Source organism: Balaenoptera musculus, chromosome 4, assembly GCF_009873245.2.
Source record: "Balaenoptera musculus isolate JJ_BM4_2016_0621 chromosome 4, mBalMus1.pri.v3, whole genome shotgun sequence".
NCBI lineage: Eukaryota > Metazoa > Chordata > Mammalia > Artiodactyla > Balaenopteridae > Balaenoptera > Balaenoptera musculus.
Genome location: NC_045788.1, coordinates 76,603,311 through 76,621,634, shown reverse-complemented (window position 1 = coordinate 76,621,634; position 18,324 = coordinate 76,603,311). Strand labels below are relative to the sequence as shown.

Sequence of the window (18,324 nt, the reverse complement as noted above, 5' to 3'; positions counted from 1 at the left end):
ACTTGAAGGCTTCAAATACTTGAAGGTCCAGTACTGAATTTGATTCTTTGTATATATAGACCATTTCTGATGATTATGATTTGTAATTGGGCCACTAGAACTTATGTTTTGGATTTTTTTCTCCAGTTAGTTGTGATGAGTTTTTATTGATTCATCAACAACTCTCCCTAGTTAGTTCTTTCTTTTCTAGTCATCCTCTCTCACCAGGTGGTAAGTTCCTTGTGGTCAAGAACTATCTTTGTGTCCTATATATTAATAATGTCTGACAGGATTATAATGGGAGCCACATGTGTAATTTTAAATCTTCTAGTAGCCTTATTTAAAAAAAGTAGAAAGAAACAGGTAAAATTAATTTTAATAGCATATTTTATTTAACTCAATATATCTCAAGTATTATTTCAACATGTAATCAGTATTCAGAATTATTAATGAGATAGTTTACATTCTTTTCTTCATAGAAAATCTTTGAAATCCAGTGTGTATTTTATATTTACAGTACATCTCAATTTAGATGCTAAATTTGCATTAGAAATACTTGGTCTGCATTTAGATTTCATTAAATTTACAATTAAAACAGTTTTCATTGAGCAGTGTCTCCCATATTGCACTATTTATCTAAAGTTAAAAATAACTACCTGCAATTTTTCAAATTTTGAATCAATACATCTTTGATGTTATTTAAAAGGTCTTACATTCTATAGGCAATTGTTTGGGCCTTAATTGAAGATCTTTCACTTCTGTAAAATACATTTTTTTCTCTTCATAATTTTAAACAAAACTTCCATAGCTAAAAGAACAATTTATTTTACCATCTCTCCATCTAAAAATGTTTTTCTTCTTGTGCAGGAATCCAAACCATTTTATAGCTGACCAAAAGTATAAGCTCAGATCTGTTAAAATTGTTTAAAAATGTTTGTTGAACATTTAATTTAGATTTCAGACAAATAATCTTCTTGATTCTTTTTTGACTTTAAGAAGAAACTTCTTATACAATTTATTGTTTATTTGTTGAACATGTCCCTTAATATTATCCACTTAATTATCCTAAAAATTTTTTTCCGTAACAGACATCAATTTTACTCTGCTGCATTAAGTTGCATCTACCATTCATTGTGAAATTTGCGACATACTTCATCTCGTATTTTTCTTCCTGCATAGAATATTCATAAGCAAATTACAATGTTATATCAGTGTGTAAAAAATAATTAGAACTGAGTTAGTTCATTGACACCAAGAAGATCAGTGACGGGTTATAATACTAGAAACAACATATGCTACCACGTGCACACTACAGTAATATCTTACCCAATGCAGCAGTTAAAGTGAAATGTACTTCTGCCAAAAAAATAAAGTTGTGTTTAATGGAAAAATACTTTTCACTGTTTCTGTTTTTAAATTAGATTTTAATTAATTAAAATGAAGTAAAATTAAAAATTAGTTCTTTACTTGCACTAGTCACATTTCAAGTGCTCAATAGCCACATTTGACTAGTGGCTACCATGTTAGACAGCATAGCTATGTAACATTGTTTTTCAAACTTTGATTCATAGCCAACCAATTTAGAGGGTTGACCACCTTTTTTGTTTAAAAAAAGTAGAATGGAATAAAAAAGAATAGAAAATATTATTGCATCTCCTATAGTAATGATACATATTTTTGTGATACTTTTGTTTCAGTATTTATATACTGAATATTGGTAGGTAGAATATTTCTTACTCTGGAGTACAGTAAAAAGTTTTTGAAAACCACATCTCTGTAGCAGCTAGTAAATTGCCTTCCACATAATAGGCAAAAAAATAATGTTAGTTCAATTGAATTGTGATCAGTAGAACATATTTGTAAGATGAGAGTTAAAATGATACTTTTTTTTTTTTTTAAGATGCTATTTAACTAAATTTTTCTCCATGCAGAGCTAGAGGTTAGAGAGCAATAGGTAAGGCTAGAGAAGTAGGTTAGGGTCAGATTATGCCATACTAATAATTTTGGACTATTCTGTGGGAAATGTGGAGTAACTGTAGGGTTTTAAGGTAAGGAGTTATGTAAAAGATTGTTCTGACAAGGAAAAAACAACTTAAAATGATCACTTTGACCACAATATACCCTGTGTTTGCTTCGGATTACCCTAGAGTCAAGATCTTTATTCTCTGTTCAAACTATAGAGTATAAGATCTTTCTTCTCTATTAAAATCCCTTTACACTAATGCCTAACATTCCTTTGTCTCTTCCCATATTCATTCGTTTACTGTGCAGGATTGTCTGCTTCTACTTTGGGCTTTCCAGGGGAGTTCTTTGGGCCTGCCACGCTCCATTCCCCTAACCTACCTGTGTAATTTTCCCTGGTCCTTCAAAGAACTCCTGATATCATTACTTCCTGGATTAATCAGAATAACTGCTTCTCTTGATTCTAATTCCATTGTCTGGGCAGAAAAAAAAAAATCAGTGGTTATGCTCCAAAGTTTCCACCACAATTATTTATTTACTGTCCATATGATTCCCATCACTTAATATGCATTTAACCTGTGTAACCTAATGTAAACATTTTTCTTCCTTTATGTATCAGTTTAATGTTTGATGATGGTGGTTGTTGTTTTTGCCTTTTGGACTTCCAAGAGTGGAGAGTTGAGTTGAACGTGTTCCTTACTTCAGGATACATGAACACGTTTATTCATTTATTTATTCATTCATTCTTTTATTTATATTTCTCACTCCCATTCCCTTCCCCCTACCTAGGATACCTCTCAAATGCATTTGATGTGTATCTCTTTGTGCTTTGCGACATTTGTATTGTTTTGTATGCCTCTCTGTGTTTAATTTATCTAAATGATGGCAATTATGTATCTCATTGTGTTTGACTTTTTTTCACTAAACACTATGTGGTTTTTTTAATTACTTTTCATTTTGGAAGTACAAAGGTAGAATAGTATAACATCTGTATCCCCATAAGCCAATATCAACAATTAACAATTTATGACCAATATTGTTTCATTTGTAATGTACCCACTTCTCCCCTTCCTGTATTATGAAGCAAATCCCAAATGACAAATCATTTCACCCATAAACATTTCAATATGTATATGTTAAAAAGATAGGAACTCTTTTTTAACATAAATATGGTACCATTGTCACACTAAAAACGTTTTAGCAGTAGTTTGCTACTGTCAAATCAGTGTTTCAATTTCCAATTGTCTCATAAATGTCATAAATTTTGTTTTTTTTTTTAACAATTTGTTTGAATCAGAATCTAGATTAGGTCCAAGCATTGCAGTTGGCTCAAATGCCTTATAATCTGTAGGTTTCCTTTCCATCTCTCTCTTTCCCTTGTAATTTATTTGTTGAGGAACCAGCTCTCTTGTCTCCAAGATCTGGATTTTGTTGATTGCCTCTTTGTAGTACTTTGCCAAGTTCCTCTGCCCTTTGTATTTCCTATAAATTGTTAGCTAGAGCTATGTTCTGATTCAGGTTTTGGTTTTGGTTTTGATTTTACAAGACTACTTCATGGGTGATGCTACCTTCTTCCATCAGGAGGCACATGATATCTGGATAGCTCTCATTTTGTGATATTAGTGCTCTGTTGTCAAGATGTATCCCTGTGCTATGTGTACACCTAGTTCTTTGTACTCCATGGTATGAAACCATTGCGTTTTGTATACCCACTTGCATTGTGTACTCAGATTGCCTCCAACTCATTGTCACCACAAATAACTCTGCAGTGACATCCTGCACATCACCATAGACCTAAGAATTCTTTGGAAAACAGACCCCACAACAAGATTGCTGGGTCATAAGCTATTTTAAGCTTAATTTGCCAAGTATTGCCAAATTGCTCTAAAAAAATGCCTGCACTTGTCTATACTTCCATCCACAATGCCCATTTCCCTATATGCTTACCAAACTTGGCATTATCCATCTTTCTAATTTTCACTAGTCTAATGGGTATAAAGAAATATATCTTTTGTTTAATTTGCATTTTCTGGTTATTGATAAATTTGAGACTCATGTGGTTGTTTGCCATTTAGGTTTCCATCTACTGTAAATTCCTCTTCTGCCAATTTCTCAATGGTAGTTTCTTTTCCTTAATGATCTACATATTCTAGATATAAGTTCCCTGTTGATTTTAAAAAGTCAAATTTCTATTTGCATTCTGTTATCTGTCTACTAATTTTGTCAATGAATTCCTTATTTATCAACTTTCTGGTTTTTTCTTTCACATTTAGGTTTTCATCCCACCTAGAATCCACCTTAGTGTATGGTGTTAACTAATGATACAGGGTTTTCTTTTTTCCCCTCCATAAAGTGAACTAGTACCATTCACTAAACAATCCTTAGCCCTTTGATTTTTATAGTGCCGCCTTTTTTCCTTCATTGCTCTCTTTGTTCTTGAGCCAATACCATACTAATTTTATTACTCTGGATGTGCAGTTTGTCTTAATATCTGTCAGGACAAGGGCTCCCTTTTTCATATTTTTAAAGGATGAGTTAGCTTTCTGAGGACTTTTATTTTCCCATATGAACTTTGGAGCAAATTTCATAAGTTTCTAAAAAAATTCAACTGGAATTTTAATTGTGATTGCGTTGAATCGTGAATTAATTTGGGGTGAATTGACAGCATAGACTCTGTCTCCATTTATTTAAATCATCTTCTGTGCCCTTATGTGTTTCACCCCCTCCCACCCATAGAGGTCTTGGGTCTTCCTCGTTTATGCCTAGATACTTTATAGTTCAAATTTTTTAAAAAATTGTTGTTAATGGTATCTAATTTTTATTACATTTTTAAATTAAACTTTATTTTGAGATAATCATAGATTCACATGCAGTTGTAAAGAATAATACGAAGAAATAACATGGACCCTTCACCCAGTTTCCTCTAACGATACCGTCTTAGAAAACTACAGTGCAATATCACATCCAGAAAATTGACATTGATATAGTAAAGATATAGAATATTTCCATCATCACAAGGCTCCCTCCTGTTGCCCTTTTATAGCCACACCTACTTCCCTCCCACTCTACTCCTTAACCCCTGGCAACCACTAATCTCTTTCCGGTTACTATAACGTCACCTCAAGAACGTTATATAAATTGCGTCATACAGTAAAGAAAATTTTGGAGTTAGCTTTTTTCACCCACCATAATTCTCTGGAGAGTAATCCAGGTTGTTTTGTGTACTGGTAGTTATTCCTTTTTACTGCTCAGTAGTATTCCATGGTATGGATGTACACAGTTTGTTTAACCATTCACCTTTAATCTTTTTTTCCCTCCACCTCGTTCATCAGAAGAAACAGTCATTTATCCTTTCAAATAGGAGCTTTTTTTAAAAAAACTGAATCTGCCTACTCATTCTAGGAAATAATGTTAGTAATTCATCTGCATAATAAACATTGAAATTTTTAAACAATATGAACAAAAAGATTATTCTTATAAATATAAAAAATTTAAGGAATTTATTAACAAACTGACAAATATTTTCTATTTCTGATTCTGGTGTTCCAATTTCAAAATGACTTACTTTTCTGTGAGTAAGAGTTTAAACTCTAGATTTTGAATTTGTAATAATGTTTTCTTTTACTCCTCTTTTACAGCAATTTGAGATTTTTGATGATTGCTTTAGCATATGCCATACCACTTGGCGTATTTGCTGGCTGGTCTGGAGTTCTGGACTTAATTTTAACACCAGTGCATGTCAGCCAAGTAAGCATTTTATTTCTTTATATCTTGTAGGTATTTTTAGTTCACTAAAATTATAAATATTGTCTACTTGTTCTTACTTTTAGCTTCAAGGCCTAGGTAAAACGTTATCCTGTGTCACTGCTGCAAAAGGAAGATCCTTATGAAATAGTTATAAATAATATTGATTTTCTTCCTGGATTTTGTTAACCACCATGAATTTCACATTTATTTGGGTATGATTACTGATGCTAATAAACAGAAAAATAAAGAATGAAAATCTTAGAATCCTTGATTCATGGTTTATAAAGATGAAGATCTCGTCATTAAATATATGGCTATTCCTACATCTAATCCCTCACTTTCTCTTCAGTCTCAGTATCTCATTTCCTTTAAAATAACCATTTCATCTATATGCTTATGACATCCATTCCTTTTCCTTGCTTCCAAATAGCATGCTAGAAAGGGGTAGAGAGATTTGGAAGATCAAATGGAAGAAATCCAGCACACTGATGTGATATTCCATATGAATAAACAAAAATTTGTCTAATCTGCTTTTGAGGAACATTTGGAATGTCTACATTTGGGCTGTCATAAACAGTGGTGTATGGATATTCTCATATATGTTTCTCGATGCACCTCTATGTACATTTCTGTTGGATATTTATCTAGGAATGGAATTGCTAGTTATAGGGTATGCCTGCTTTGATAGATGATGCCAAATTTCCCCAGAGTAGTTGTATTAGTTTATAGTCCTACCAACAGTACATGAAATTTCTCCTTGTTGCACATCGTTACCAGCACTTGGCAATGTTAATCTTTTTAAATTTAGACGTGCTGATGACTGTGCAGTTGTATGCCATTGTCGTGACTTCCATGACATCTTTTTAAGTGACATCCTTTTTTGTGACACACCTGTTCAAGTTTCTTGCCCACTACTGGGCTACCTTTTTCTTACTGATTTATAAAGAAGAGAACTGTGTGAAAGGGGGCTCCCCAGCAAGTCCTGGCTGCGGAATGGACTGCACATGTAAAGGGCAAAGCTACCAGAGACTTATTAGAGAGACTATTGTGGGGTGGAAAGCAGAACAAATATAGTAGAGGGCAGGCAGTGCAGGACCCTTGGAGTTCTGGCCCAGCCAGAGTGGTATGACCTCATTAACACCTTGTTAATGTCTTAGGCTTCTGCTGAGACACCAGAAAGGACAAACTTTAGAATCAAGGACCATACCCTAGGGCTTCCCTGGTGGCGCAGTGGTTGAGAGTCTGCCTGCCGATGCAGGGGACACGGGTTCAGGCCCTGGTCTGGGAAGATCCCACATGCCACGGAGCAGCTGGGCCCGTGTGCCACAATTACTGAGCCTGCGCGTCTGGAGCCTGTGCTCCGCAACAAGAGAGGCCGCGATAGTGAGAGGCCCGCGCACCGCGATGAAGAGTGGCCCCTGCTTGCCACAACTAGAGAAAGCTCTCGCACAGAAACAAAGACCCAACACAGCCATAAATAAATAAAGATACATGAAATTGCTACAAAAACAAAAACAAAAACAAAAACAAACAAAAAAAAAGGACCATACCCTAAGTAGAGTAAGGCCTATTCTACTTAGACCCACCATGAACAAAGCCTAAAACCAAGCCCTGACAAAAATTTGCAGAGGGGATAATTTGGAGATTGAGTCCTGCCAGGTGAAAGGAGCTTGGGAAACAACTTGGTTTCTAATATTCTTCCCTAATAAAGCACAAAATCAAGCTTACACAAGTTCAAGGTAATTGAATGGCCTACTAACACAAAAATGAACTATTTTAGAGAAAGATAAAATTATCCAGAATCTCGATATTGTATCACCCACAACATAAAGTATACAGTTTTTTAAAAATTAGACATACAAAGAAACAGGAAAATATGGTTCATATTTTAAAAAAACAAAACAAAAAAAAGTAGTCAATAGAAACCAATTTAGAGATAGTCTAGATATTGGATTTAGCAGACAGAGAATATAATGCAAAAGAGAGAGTGAGAGAAATCTTTTCTTGCTCCAAGTTCATAAATATATCCCCCTATGTTATCTTGCAGAACTCTGTTATCCAGTACAGTAGCCACTAGTCACATGTGGCTATTTAATTTGAAGTTTAAATTAGTTGAAAGGAAATTAAAATTAAAAAGTCACTTCCTCATTGGCATTGGCCACTGTTCAAGTGCTCAGTAGCCACTTGCAACTTATGGGTACCATGTCGGACAGTGTTGACATAGAACATTTCCATCATCACAGGAAGTTCTATTGAACAGTGCTGTTCTAGAAACTTTATTGTTATTCCTGTCACATTTAAACCTAGAATTGAATTTTGTGCTTGTTATAAGGTAGGGGTTAAGTTTCTTTGTTCCCACATAGTTCTCTATTAACCTAATATGAATTTTTGGAAAGATTGTTCTTTCCCCATTGCTCTCTAGTGTCATCTTTGTCATAATGAAGTGCCCTTATGTGCATGGATGTTTCTAAATTATTTTCCTCATCTAGTCCATTTGTCTATCTCTGTGCCAACACCAAATTGTCTTAAGTATTCTAGTGTTAGAATAAGTTTTGGTGTTTAGTAGAATAAATACTCCCCTTATTGGGATTTTGATTAGAGTTTTATGAATCTATAGATCAGTTCAAGAATTAACTTTTTTTGTAATAGTGAGTCTTCCAAATCATTATTATTATATCTCTCTTCATTTACTTAGGTCCTAATGTCTCTCTAAATCTCTTTTCTGCAAAAACACCCTCTATTTATTTGTTAGATTTATTCCCAGGTATTTGATGCTTTCTGAAGCTATTGTAATTGGTAACTTTAAAAATCTTATTTTCTGTTGGTTGGCATGTAGGAAGTATACTTGGTTTTTGAAAGTGATTGAAATACAGCTGTCTTATATCCAGCAACCTTATTAAACTCACTTACTTATTTATCCATAGATACTTTGGCCTCTCTGCATACATCTCACATCGGTTGTAACTAATGACAAATAGATGCAGAAAAATACATTTAATAAAATTCAACATTGAGATGATCATATGTTTTTCTCTTTTAAACTGCTAATTTGGTGAATTACATTTGTTGATTATAAAATGTTAAACTACCTTGCATTCCTGTACTAAATGCATTTTGTCAGAGATTTATTATACTTTTTATATATCACTGAATTCAGTTTGCTTACATTTTGTTTAGGATTTTTTGCAGTTAGGTTCATGAATGAGATTATAATTTTTTTTTATCTTGTCCTGCCATTTCAATTTTTTTTTAATCTTTATTGGAGTATAATTGCTTCACAATACTGTGTTAGTTTCTGTTGTACAACAAAGTGAATCAGCCATATACGTACATATGTCCCCATATCCCCTCCCTCTTGAGCCTCCCTCCCACCCTCCCTATCCCACCTCTCTAGGTCATTGCAAAGCACCGAGCTGATCTCCCTGTGCCATGCTGCTCCTTCCCACTAGCTATCTATTTTACATCCGGTAGTGTATATATGTCGATGCTACTCTCACTTCGCCCCAGCTTCCCCCTCCCCCTCCCCCTCTCCCTCCCCGTGTCCTCAAGTCCATTCTCTATGTCTACATCTTTATTCCTGCCCTGCCACTAGGTTCATCAGTACCTTTTTTTTTAGACTCCATATATATGTGTTAGCATACGGTGTTTGTTTTTCTGTTTCTGACTTACTTCACTCTGTATGCCAGACTATAGGTCCATCCACCTCACTACAAATAACTCAATTTTGTTTCTTTTTATGGCTGAGTAATTTTCCATTGTATATATGTGCCACATCTTCTTTATCCATTCGTCTGTTGATGGACACTTAGGTTGCTTCCACGTCCTGGCTATTGTAAATAGAGCTGCAATGAACATTGTGGTACATGACTCTTTTTGAATTATGGTTTTCTCTGGATATATGCCCAGTAGTGGGATTGCTGGGTCATATGGTAGTTCTACTTTTAGTTTTTTAAGGAACCTCCATACTGTTCTCCATAGTGGCTGTATCAATTTACGTTCCCACAAACAGTACAGGAGGTTTCCCTTTTCACCACACCCTTTCCAGCATTTATTGTTTCTAGATATTTTGATAATGGCCATTCTGACCGGTATGAGGTGATACCTCATTGTAGTTTTGATTTGCATTTCTCTAATAATTAGTGATGTTGAGCATCTTTACTGCCATTTCAATTTTAGTGTCAAGATTTTGCTAGTCTCAGAAAGCAACTTCTGAAGTGTTTCCTCTTTTTCTATTATTGGAAGAGTTTATGTAAGTTTAGTGGTTTGGGGCTTTTGTTTTTCACTAAATATTTGGTAGAATTCACTGATGAAGCCATCTAGTTTTCTTTGTGATATGACTTCAATTTCTTTAATAGCTATAAAATTATTCAAATTTTCTAATTATTATTGTGTCAGTTTAAGAAATTATACCTTTCTAGAATTTGTCCATTCCATCTCAGTTTTCAAATTTATGGTAATAAGTTCTTCATTGTATAATTTTATTAGGTCTCCAAGGTAAGTCATTGTATCATTCCAGATATTGATTTTCTGTATCTTCTTTCTCATTTTTTTCCTTGAATAATTTCAGCAGTAGCTCTTTAATGAATGCTTATTTTTTATTTCTTCAATTTTTGATTTTATCTTAATTTTTTTCTATTCTGTTTTCTTGAGTGAAGTCACTTTGCTTTCATTTTTCTAACTTTTTAATATGAATGCTTACATCCTTGATTTTTAGCTTTTCTTCCCTAATACATACATTTTAAGGCTATTTATGTCCTTTTAAACACAGATTTAGCTGCATTCCATACATTCTGGATTTTCATTATTATTGAATTTAAGATATTTTCTAGTTTCCAGAGTTATTTAGAAAGACATTTCTGAATCTACAAACTGTGGAAGATCCTCTAGTTCTTTTTTTTTAAATTCCTAACTAAATTGCATAAATGTGGTCATAAGGATATACTATGATTTCAGTATTTTCAAATTTGTTGACCCAATTTTTGGTGAACTATTTTCTATAATTCTTGAGTGTAGTGTTTTATATATGTCTACTAGACCAATTCTGTTAATTGTGTGTTTCACATCTTCTATTCCTTACTCATTTTTGTCAGCTTGTTCTATCAGTTACTGAGAGAGGTGTGTTAAGATCCTACACAATTATTTTAAATTTGTCTATTTCTCCCTTTTATTTCTGTCAATATTTTCTTTATATATTTTAAGACTGTGTAATTAGGTGCACATAAATCTAGAATTGTAGTATCGACTAATGAATTGAACCTTTCATCTGTAGGAAGTATTATTTTTTTTTTCTGGTAATGCTTTTTTGCCTTAAAGCCTTAGTTGCACCAGCTTTCTCTTCATTTGTGTTGGCATGGTATATCTTTTTGCATTTTTTTACTTTCAGACTTTCCTTAGGTACACCTCTTATAAGTAGCATATCATTTTTTCTTTAATTCAGTCTGATCATCTTTGTGTTTTAATTGGAGTATTTAGTCCATTTGCAGTTAATGTAATTATTGATAAATTTGAGTCTAGATCTACCACCTTACTATTGGTTTTTATTTTTTTCCAGTCCAGTCTATCCTTTTTCTCTTCTTTCTTACCTTCTTCTGGATTAAGGATTTTTTACTACTGTTTTTTCCCCCTTTATTAACTTGGTAGTTATAGTCTCTTTTACTATTTAGTGGTTACCCTAGAAAGTACAGAATGTACACTTCACTTATTAACATCTATTATAAATTAGAACTTCTACCTCTTCCAGGACTGTCCAAGGTCCTTAGAACCCTTTCACTCCATTTAAGCCTCTACCATACTTTGTGCTATTATTGTCATATATTTTAAACTGCCCAAGACACATTTTTATTGTTATTTTACACAGTCAATATTCATTTAGATTCACTCTCATATTTCCATTTTGTTGCTCTTCATTCTTTCCTTAATCGTCAGTCTTCCATCTGTGATCCTTTTTCTTCTGTCTAAAGAGCACCCTTGAGAGAGAGAGAGAGTCAGTGTGTGTGTGGTGTCTGTGTGTGTGTGTGTGTGTGTGTGTCTGTGTTTTGTGTAGGTCGGCTTACAACAAATTCTCTTGTTTGGGGTTTGTTTTTTTACTTTGGTCTGAAAATGTCTTCATTTGACCTTTGTTTTTGTTTTGTTTTGTTTATTTGAAAATACCATCTTCTTCTGGCCTCCATTGTTTCAACCGAGAAGTCAGCTCTCAAATTTAAAAGCTTGCTGCATTTAAGATTTTCTCTCTGACTCTTTGTCTTTGGTTTCAGCAGCTTAACTAGGTGGCAAGTTTTTAAAATTTTATGCTGAATGGATAAAGAAGATGTGATATATATATATATATATATACACACACAATGGGATATTACTCAGCCATAAAAGAAAATGAAATTTTGCCATTTGTAGCAACATGGATAGACCTAGAGAATATTATGCTTAGTGAAATAAGTCAGACAAAGACAAATACTGTATGATATCACTTATATGTGGAATCTAAAAAATAATACAAATGAATGTATATACAAAACAGAAACAGACTCACAGATATAGAAAACAAACTAGTGGTTACCAAAAGGAAGAGGGAAGTGGAGAGAGGCCAAATTAGGGGTATGGAACTAAGAAATACAAACTACTATGTATAAAATAGATAAGCAACAAGGATATATTTTAAAGCACAGGGAATTAGAGCCATTATTTTATAATAACTTTTAGTGGAATATAATCTGTAAAAATACTGAATCACTATGCTGTATACCTGAAACTCATATAATACTGTAAATCAACTATACTTCAGTTTGAAAGATAAAAATAAATTAAAAGTAATTCAAAATGGAAAAAATAAATAAATAAATTTATTCTGCTTGAGGTTTGTAGGACTTCTTGAATCTGTGGCTTGATGTCTCTCATCCATTTCAGAAAATTCTTAGCCAATATCCCTTCGAAGCTCATGCTCCGTTTTCTCTATTTCTGTCTCCTTCAGTAACTCTAACCGTATATGTTATACTTTCACACTGTCTGTCCTATGTCTCTTACTCTCTGTTCTGAATTTTCTATCCTTCTGCCTTTCTCTACTTCAAACTGGATATTTTACCTAGCCTCTCTTCCAACTCACTATTTCAGTTTTCAGCTCTACCTAATATGCTGTTAAACTCATCTATGAGTTATTAATTTCAATTATTATATTCTTAAGTTATAAAATTTTTATTTGATGCTTTTTCATAGTTTCCAAATTTCTGTGGAAATGCTTGATCTTGTATTTTATTTTTTTGAACTATTAAAAATAGTTATTTAAAGTCTGTATCTCCTAACCCCTTTATCTGGATCCCTGTGTGTCTCTTTATATTTGTGATACTCATTCATGTTTTCTTATTTCCTTATGTGTTCAGTTATTTTTGACTGAGTGCTCAACATAGTATATTAAAAGTTGTAGAGATAACGTAAGCTTCAAATGATGTTCTTTTCCTCCAGAAAGAACTTATGTTTTTTCTTAGGAGTCTAGGGATACTTAATCTAGTTTCAAGAATTGAGATCATTTAAAGCTGGGTTTTAGTCCCTCAGAATACAATTCCATTTCTTCCTTCCTTCCTCTCTCCCTTCCTTCCTTCCTCCCTTCCTCCTCCCTCCCTCCCTCCCTCCCTTCCTTCCTTCCACAGTTCCATTTCTAATTTACACTGCTCTTAGATGTAACTCTCAGAGTTCCCAGCTAAAGTCTGGGGTTTTCTACAAGGCCAACCACCTTAGAGCAGGCCTCGAACTCATATTTTTTTCTTCCTAGATCCATGAGGCTGTCAGTAACTTTTTAGCCCCTTAGCTACCTTTTCTGAAATCAGCAGACATACCCCTAAGGAAAAGTGTCCCCACATATCAGGCTTGCTCCTCTGGGCTTCCTTCTCAGCCTATATCATGGTTCCAGAATTCTGGATTACCTTCTTGGCTCTCTGCCGCCTTCAGATAGATTTTCCACCCCAGATTTTCTGCTTTTTCAACCAGAATATTAATCCAAATTATCTAGTGTACCTTTACTATAAGAAGAAAGCCTTCTTTTAGTTTCTTAACCTATTTTTCTGGATAGCAGGTATTCCAAGCATGCTCAGTTTCAAGAAGGAAAGTGTAGCACCCATTTAGATGATGCTGATTTTGCACATCTTATGATTCATGTTATAAACCCTGAGAAGCCCTTCCAAGTACGTCTCTTTGTACAAACTCTGAGAGATACAGAGACCGTGAATCCTACCAGGTATTAAATAAAATGGAATTTAAAATTAAAAGCAGAGCTTCTGGGTTGGTGGACAAATGAAGGTGCTGCCCCCCCCAATTAATTAATTAAATTCAAGCAAAGAAAAACTTTAATTAATTATTGGGTAGAATGTTATTAACTAAAGCAAATGTCATGAACAGGGGAAGGAGAAAAGCACAAAATGGCCTGAAAGGACCAGGGCTAGTACAGTCAGATACACAGTGGTTCTTCACCTGATGCAGGACCCCACTGACCTAGGGGATAGATGAGAATGTTTGTGGGGGCCTCATAGTATTAATGGACCTTAATCCATAGTATTAATTGATGCTAAATGTAAGGAGAGGGGCATTCTGAAGAACAGAGAATTCTCTTGCCCTTCATGCCAGTAGTATGAAAAAAATGTAGAGATAATTTAAGTTTCTGGTGTTATCTTTCTCCAGAGAGCATTTATCTTTGCTTCTGCAGCCAGACACTGGTAGAGCAAGAAGATTTGTATAAAGTTATTGTATTACATAGAGTAGACTAAGAATCCCAAAATTCTGAGACTTATGAAGAAATTCGTTTCTCATTCACATAGCAATCTAGGACAGTTTGCATAATAATCTAGGACAGTTGTTCACAGTTGGGACTGCTCTTTTCCTCACACTGATTTAAGACCTAGGTTGCTTCCACTTTGCAGGTCTTCTGTCTCCTAGGACCTTGTCATTATATGCATGGGTGAAGCGGGATGACCATACAGATTCCAGCTGGCAGAAAGGGAAAGAAAGCATGGAGGGGGTATAGAGCTGTCTTCCAGGTTCTAGCCTAGAGGTAGCACACCTCACTTTTTCCCCTTCCATTAATGAGAACTTAGTTATGTGGTCACATGTAGCTGAATAGGGGCTAGGACATGTAATCTAGCTAAGTGCCCTGGTAGAACAAGATATAACATATCTTGGTGGACAGCTGACAAGCTCTATCACAGCTGTAATGAAAAATGTGAGTAGAAAAATAATAAAAGGTAGAATTTAGTTTGGGCAGCTCTCAAGTGCCAGGTCAAGTTTGGACTTTGCCCTATAACTACAAGGAAAGCCAGTAACTGTTTCTGAGCAGGGAAGTGGAATGATTGGAATAATTATTCTGGCAATAGTGGGCAAAAATATTGCTATTACAGGAGTTCAGAAGTAAGAAATTAGATAATAAGCAAGTGTGATGGCCGGGGGAAGGGGAAAGAGGAGACAGAATCTCCCGATATTGTTAGGGACACACGGAATGTCAGGTATTGACAGCTAACAGGTCTTGAGCACTTTGCATTTATTAACTTATTTAATTCTCAGAAAAATCCTTACTATCCCCGTTCTACTAATGAGGAAACTGAGACTTGGGGTGTAGTTGAGATAGAAGCCAAGTCATAGTAAGAGTTAAAGAAAAAGACTCTGACAAGTACAGGTTTCTGGTAACTGACTGTACTGCTGAACTGAATGAATAAGCATTTTCAGAACTCTAATGGAAAACTGATGAATTCATAAAAGTGCTAACAAAAGATCAAGATGAAAAAAAAATGAATTACATGGGACTGAGTGAACTGATGAGGATGATTATAATTTTTGTGACTTTCTGTTTGAATAAAAAAAAAAAAAGTTAAAGATACATGAGTGATTAGGAAATACAGGCAGCATTTGTAGATTGCTCTGAATAAGTTTGTCCATGAAGGTAGGAAAGAGACAAGACATTAGATGATGGAGAAACATCATCAAGTAACAATAACAGCTCTAACCTTTATTGAGCACTTCCTGTATGTCGACTGCTGATCTAAGGTCTATATGCAGATTCTCTCATTTAGTACATTTTATAGGTGAGATGACATAATTTGCCCAAAGTCACAAAGCTAGTAAATGGCAGGGCTGGAAATGTTTTCTTCTAGAGTGGAGCAAGCTATCCATTTGAAATCCAGCTCAAATTCTTTCTCTGTCTAGTCTCACCAGGTGCTCCACCCATACTCTCTCCCCGCCCCCCAACCCTCTCTTTCCCCTACTCTTCTGTGTTTCTCTTAATACATTTTTACTTGTGCCAGACATTTTAGCACTTAATTATTGCCTAGTAGTTTCCTGTATCTTGGCTGTATTTAAGCTTTTTAGGTCAGTGACCATCTTTTCTCCTTTGCCTGTTTTCTTAAGAGTTCCTGGTACAACACCTGGCATGTAGAACACATTTGAAAAATATCTGTTTGTGACATTGATTATTTTGTTGATTTAAATACTCCAATAAAAAGTTAATCAATGATGTATTTATTTAGATAAGTTTGTATTAATTAGTCACACATGAATCCTTTCATTTGATTCATTTTCTTAAATAGTGTTTCCTAGATTTGCTGCCATTTAGCTATTAACATACTGATAATAGAGGATTTTTTTTTCCATGCCTTCTAAACTTCAATATGATAATCTTGTATTAAATGTGTCTGCCACTTTCTTAACAGGTAGATGCTGGCTGGATTGGATTTTGGTCCATAGTTGGAGGCTGTGTTGTTGGAATAGCTATGGCAAGGTGAGAATATTTTACGTTAAACATGTGAGTGGGCAGAACCAAAAAAAGCCCAAAAGGAGACTCCACTCCCCTAGATGAACATTAAAATTGAAGGAAAAGTAAAACAGGCAAAAGTCAGATAAGGGCACTTGTTCAGGCTATAAGAAAATTCACATGCAGTAGATAGAATTTGCTGCTACAAGAAACCTTCACAGGAGTAGTCCATCCTAAAATGTTTTTGGAGGCTAGAGATGTATTTCCAGTGTAATTAAGCTGACTTTCTCCATATTATTAGAGAACAACATCTACAAATGGGACCCAAGGAAAGAGTATACAGTAATAAAGGCAAATTGATAGTTATTGAGATTAGAAAAGAATTGAAAAGAATCATTCATAAGAGCATCTCTAGAACTTTCCATGAAAAGTTAGTATCCTGATTAGCAGATATTTATTTCTGGTCATTTTTGGCAGGTATGACGCTATAGTTACCACATTTTGATGAAAAATGTCTGTAAAGACTTAGAGTTTCATCAAACTCCCTCTGATCTTAACCATTATGACAACACATTTTTAGAAAGAGACAGAAGAAGGAAAAAGCCTCATTTATTCTAAAAAAAGGAAAGAATGAAAATGTCACTCATGTAGGTAACTACCTATAAAACTACTCTTGGTGTTTCCAGTGAGATAATGTTCATTCACTTTCCAAGTCATTTTACCCTGTTTAATCAAAAACAAAATTAGACAGTCAATTTTAGCAGGAATGGAAGAATCTAATTACATATTTGGGGAGATCAAATAAGATACGTGAAGCACCTTGCTATCTAAATATTTAAACACAATTGACACAGGATAATATTATATCTAAACCTTACAATTTGCCTAGTGTTTCTGAGCTAATGAAAGAATAAATTGTCACTGTAATTTCTAAATCACTTTATCTGAGGTTTTTATAAGTTAGGAAAATATGAGGATAAAATCAAAAAGCTAAAGAAGAATAGGAGCATAGCTATTTGTAGGAAATCACTACACTGATACTAGAATACATTGACCTATCACATTTGATAAGAATCATATCTAATTTTTCTAATTAAATCTCCAAGCCAATGATAGTGAGTCATCATTTACCAAATCCTTTTCTGAGCACCACATAGGTCAAAGAGGGACATATTATGTATCAGAAATGACATCTCATATGCTCCTTTCTCTTTATTTTGTTCTACAAACCCTTAATTTTAACTATATGGAAAAGTTAGAATGAGGACATTTCTGTTTTTAAATTGTTGAAATGGAAGTTCTAAAAAGTACTGCCCTTACTCTGGGATCCAAAATCAATTGTAGGTGTCTCCTAAGCCTAAAATCAATTTTTAGATTATATTCAAAACAGCCTTTTTGGGATCCCTAGAACAGAATCTCCTGCTTTGGGTGGTTTTTTTTGTGATTATATTACTAAAGGTTACTACTAAATGTAATACTTTGGTCCTAACAGTACACTTTGATGGTATTAGCCCATTTGAAAGGACTAGGTATCTAAAATTGGTAGACCAGAGTAGTCAGTTTATTCTTGTAGGGTCAGGCCCTGGAAAATTTACTCACTGTTCAACTTCACTCAATTCTGATTGTACCAGAAAACTGTTTTATTCTCTGATACCTGGCCATCTGCCCATCTGACAAGTAAGTTTATGCAGCATAGCAAAATATAAATCAGAAAAGTGGTGAGCATGGAATTATAACAAAGCATTTGGATTTTCTTGAGGGGCATTTCCATCAAGCTGTGGAACCTTTTTCAGAGTACGTAAGAATTTTCTGTTTGTGAATTTTCATAGTAGAGAACTAACCAAAGTCACTAGGCAAAGGTGCATCCATTTTTCCCACCAAAAGATGGCATCAGCTCTCATAGGAAGTCATTTTAG

The 18,324-nt window shown here is 34.4% G+C and overlaps 1 protein-coding gene across 4 annotated transcripts in view; it reads left to right on the top strand.

Moving 5' to 3' along the window:
- Positions 1-18,324, top strand: part of SLC49A4 (solute carrier family 49 member 4) — a 114,555-nt gene that overhangs the window by 38,965 nt on the left and 57,266 nt on the right. For all 4 annotated transcript variants that reach the window (XM_036851169.1, XM_036851170.1, XM_036851167.1 and 1 more), the window contains exons 5-6: positions 5,580-5,688; positions 16,368-16,435. In XM_036851169.1, coding sequence (XP_036707064.1) covers positions 5,580-5,688; positions 16,368-16,435 — 177 coding nt within the window. The remainder of the gene's footprint in view (positions 1-5,579; positions 5,689-16,367; positions 16,436-18,324) is intronic.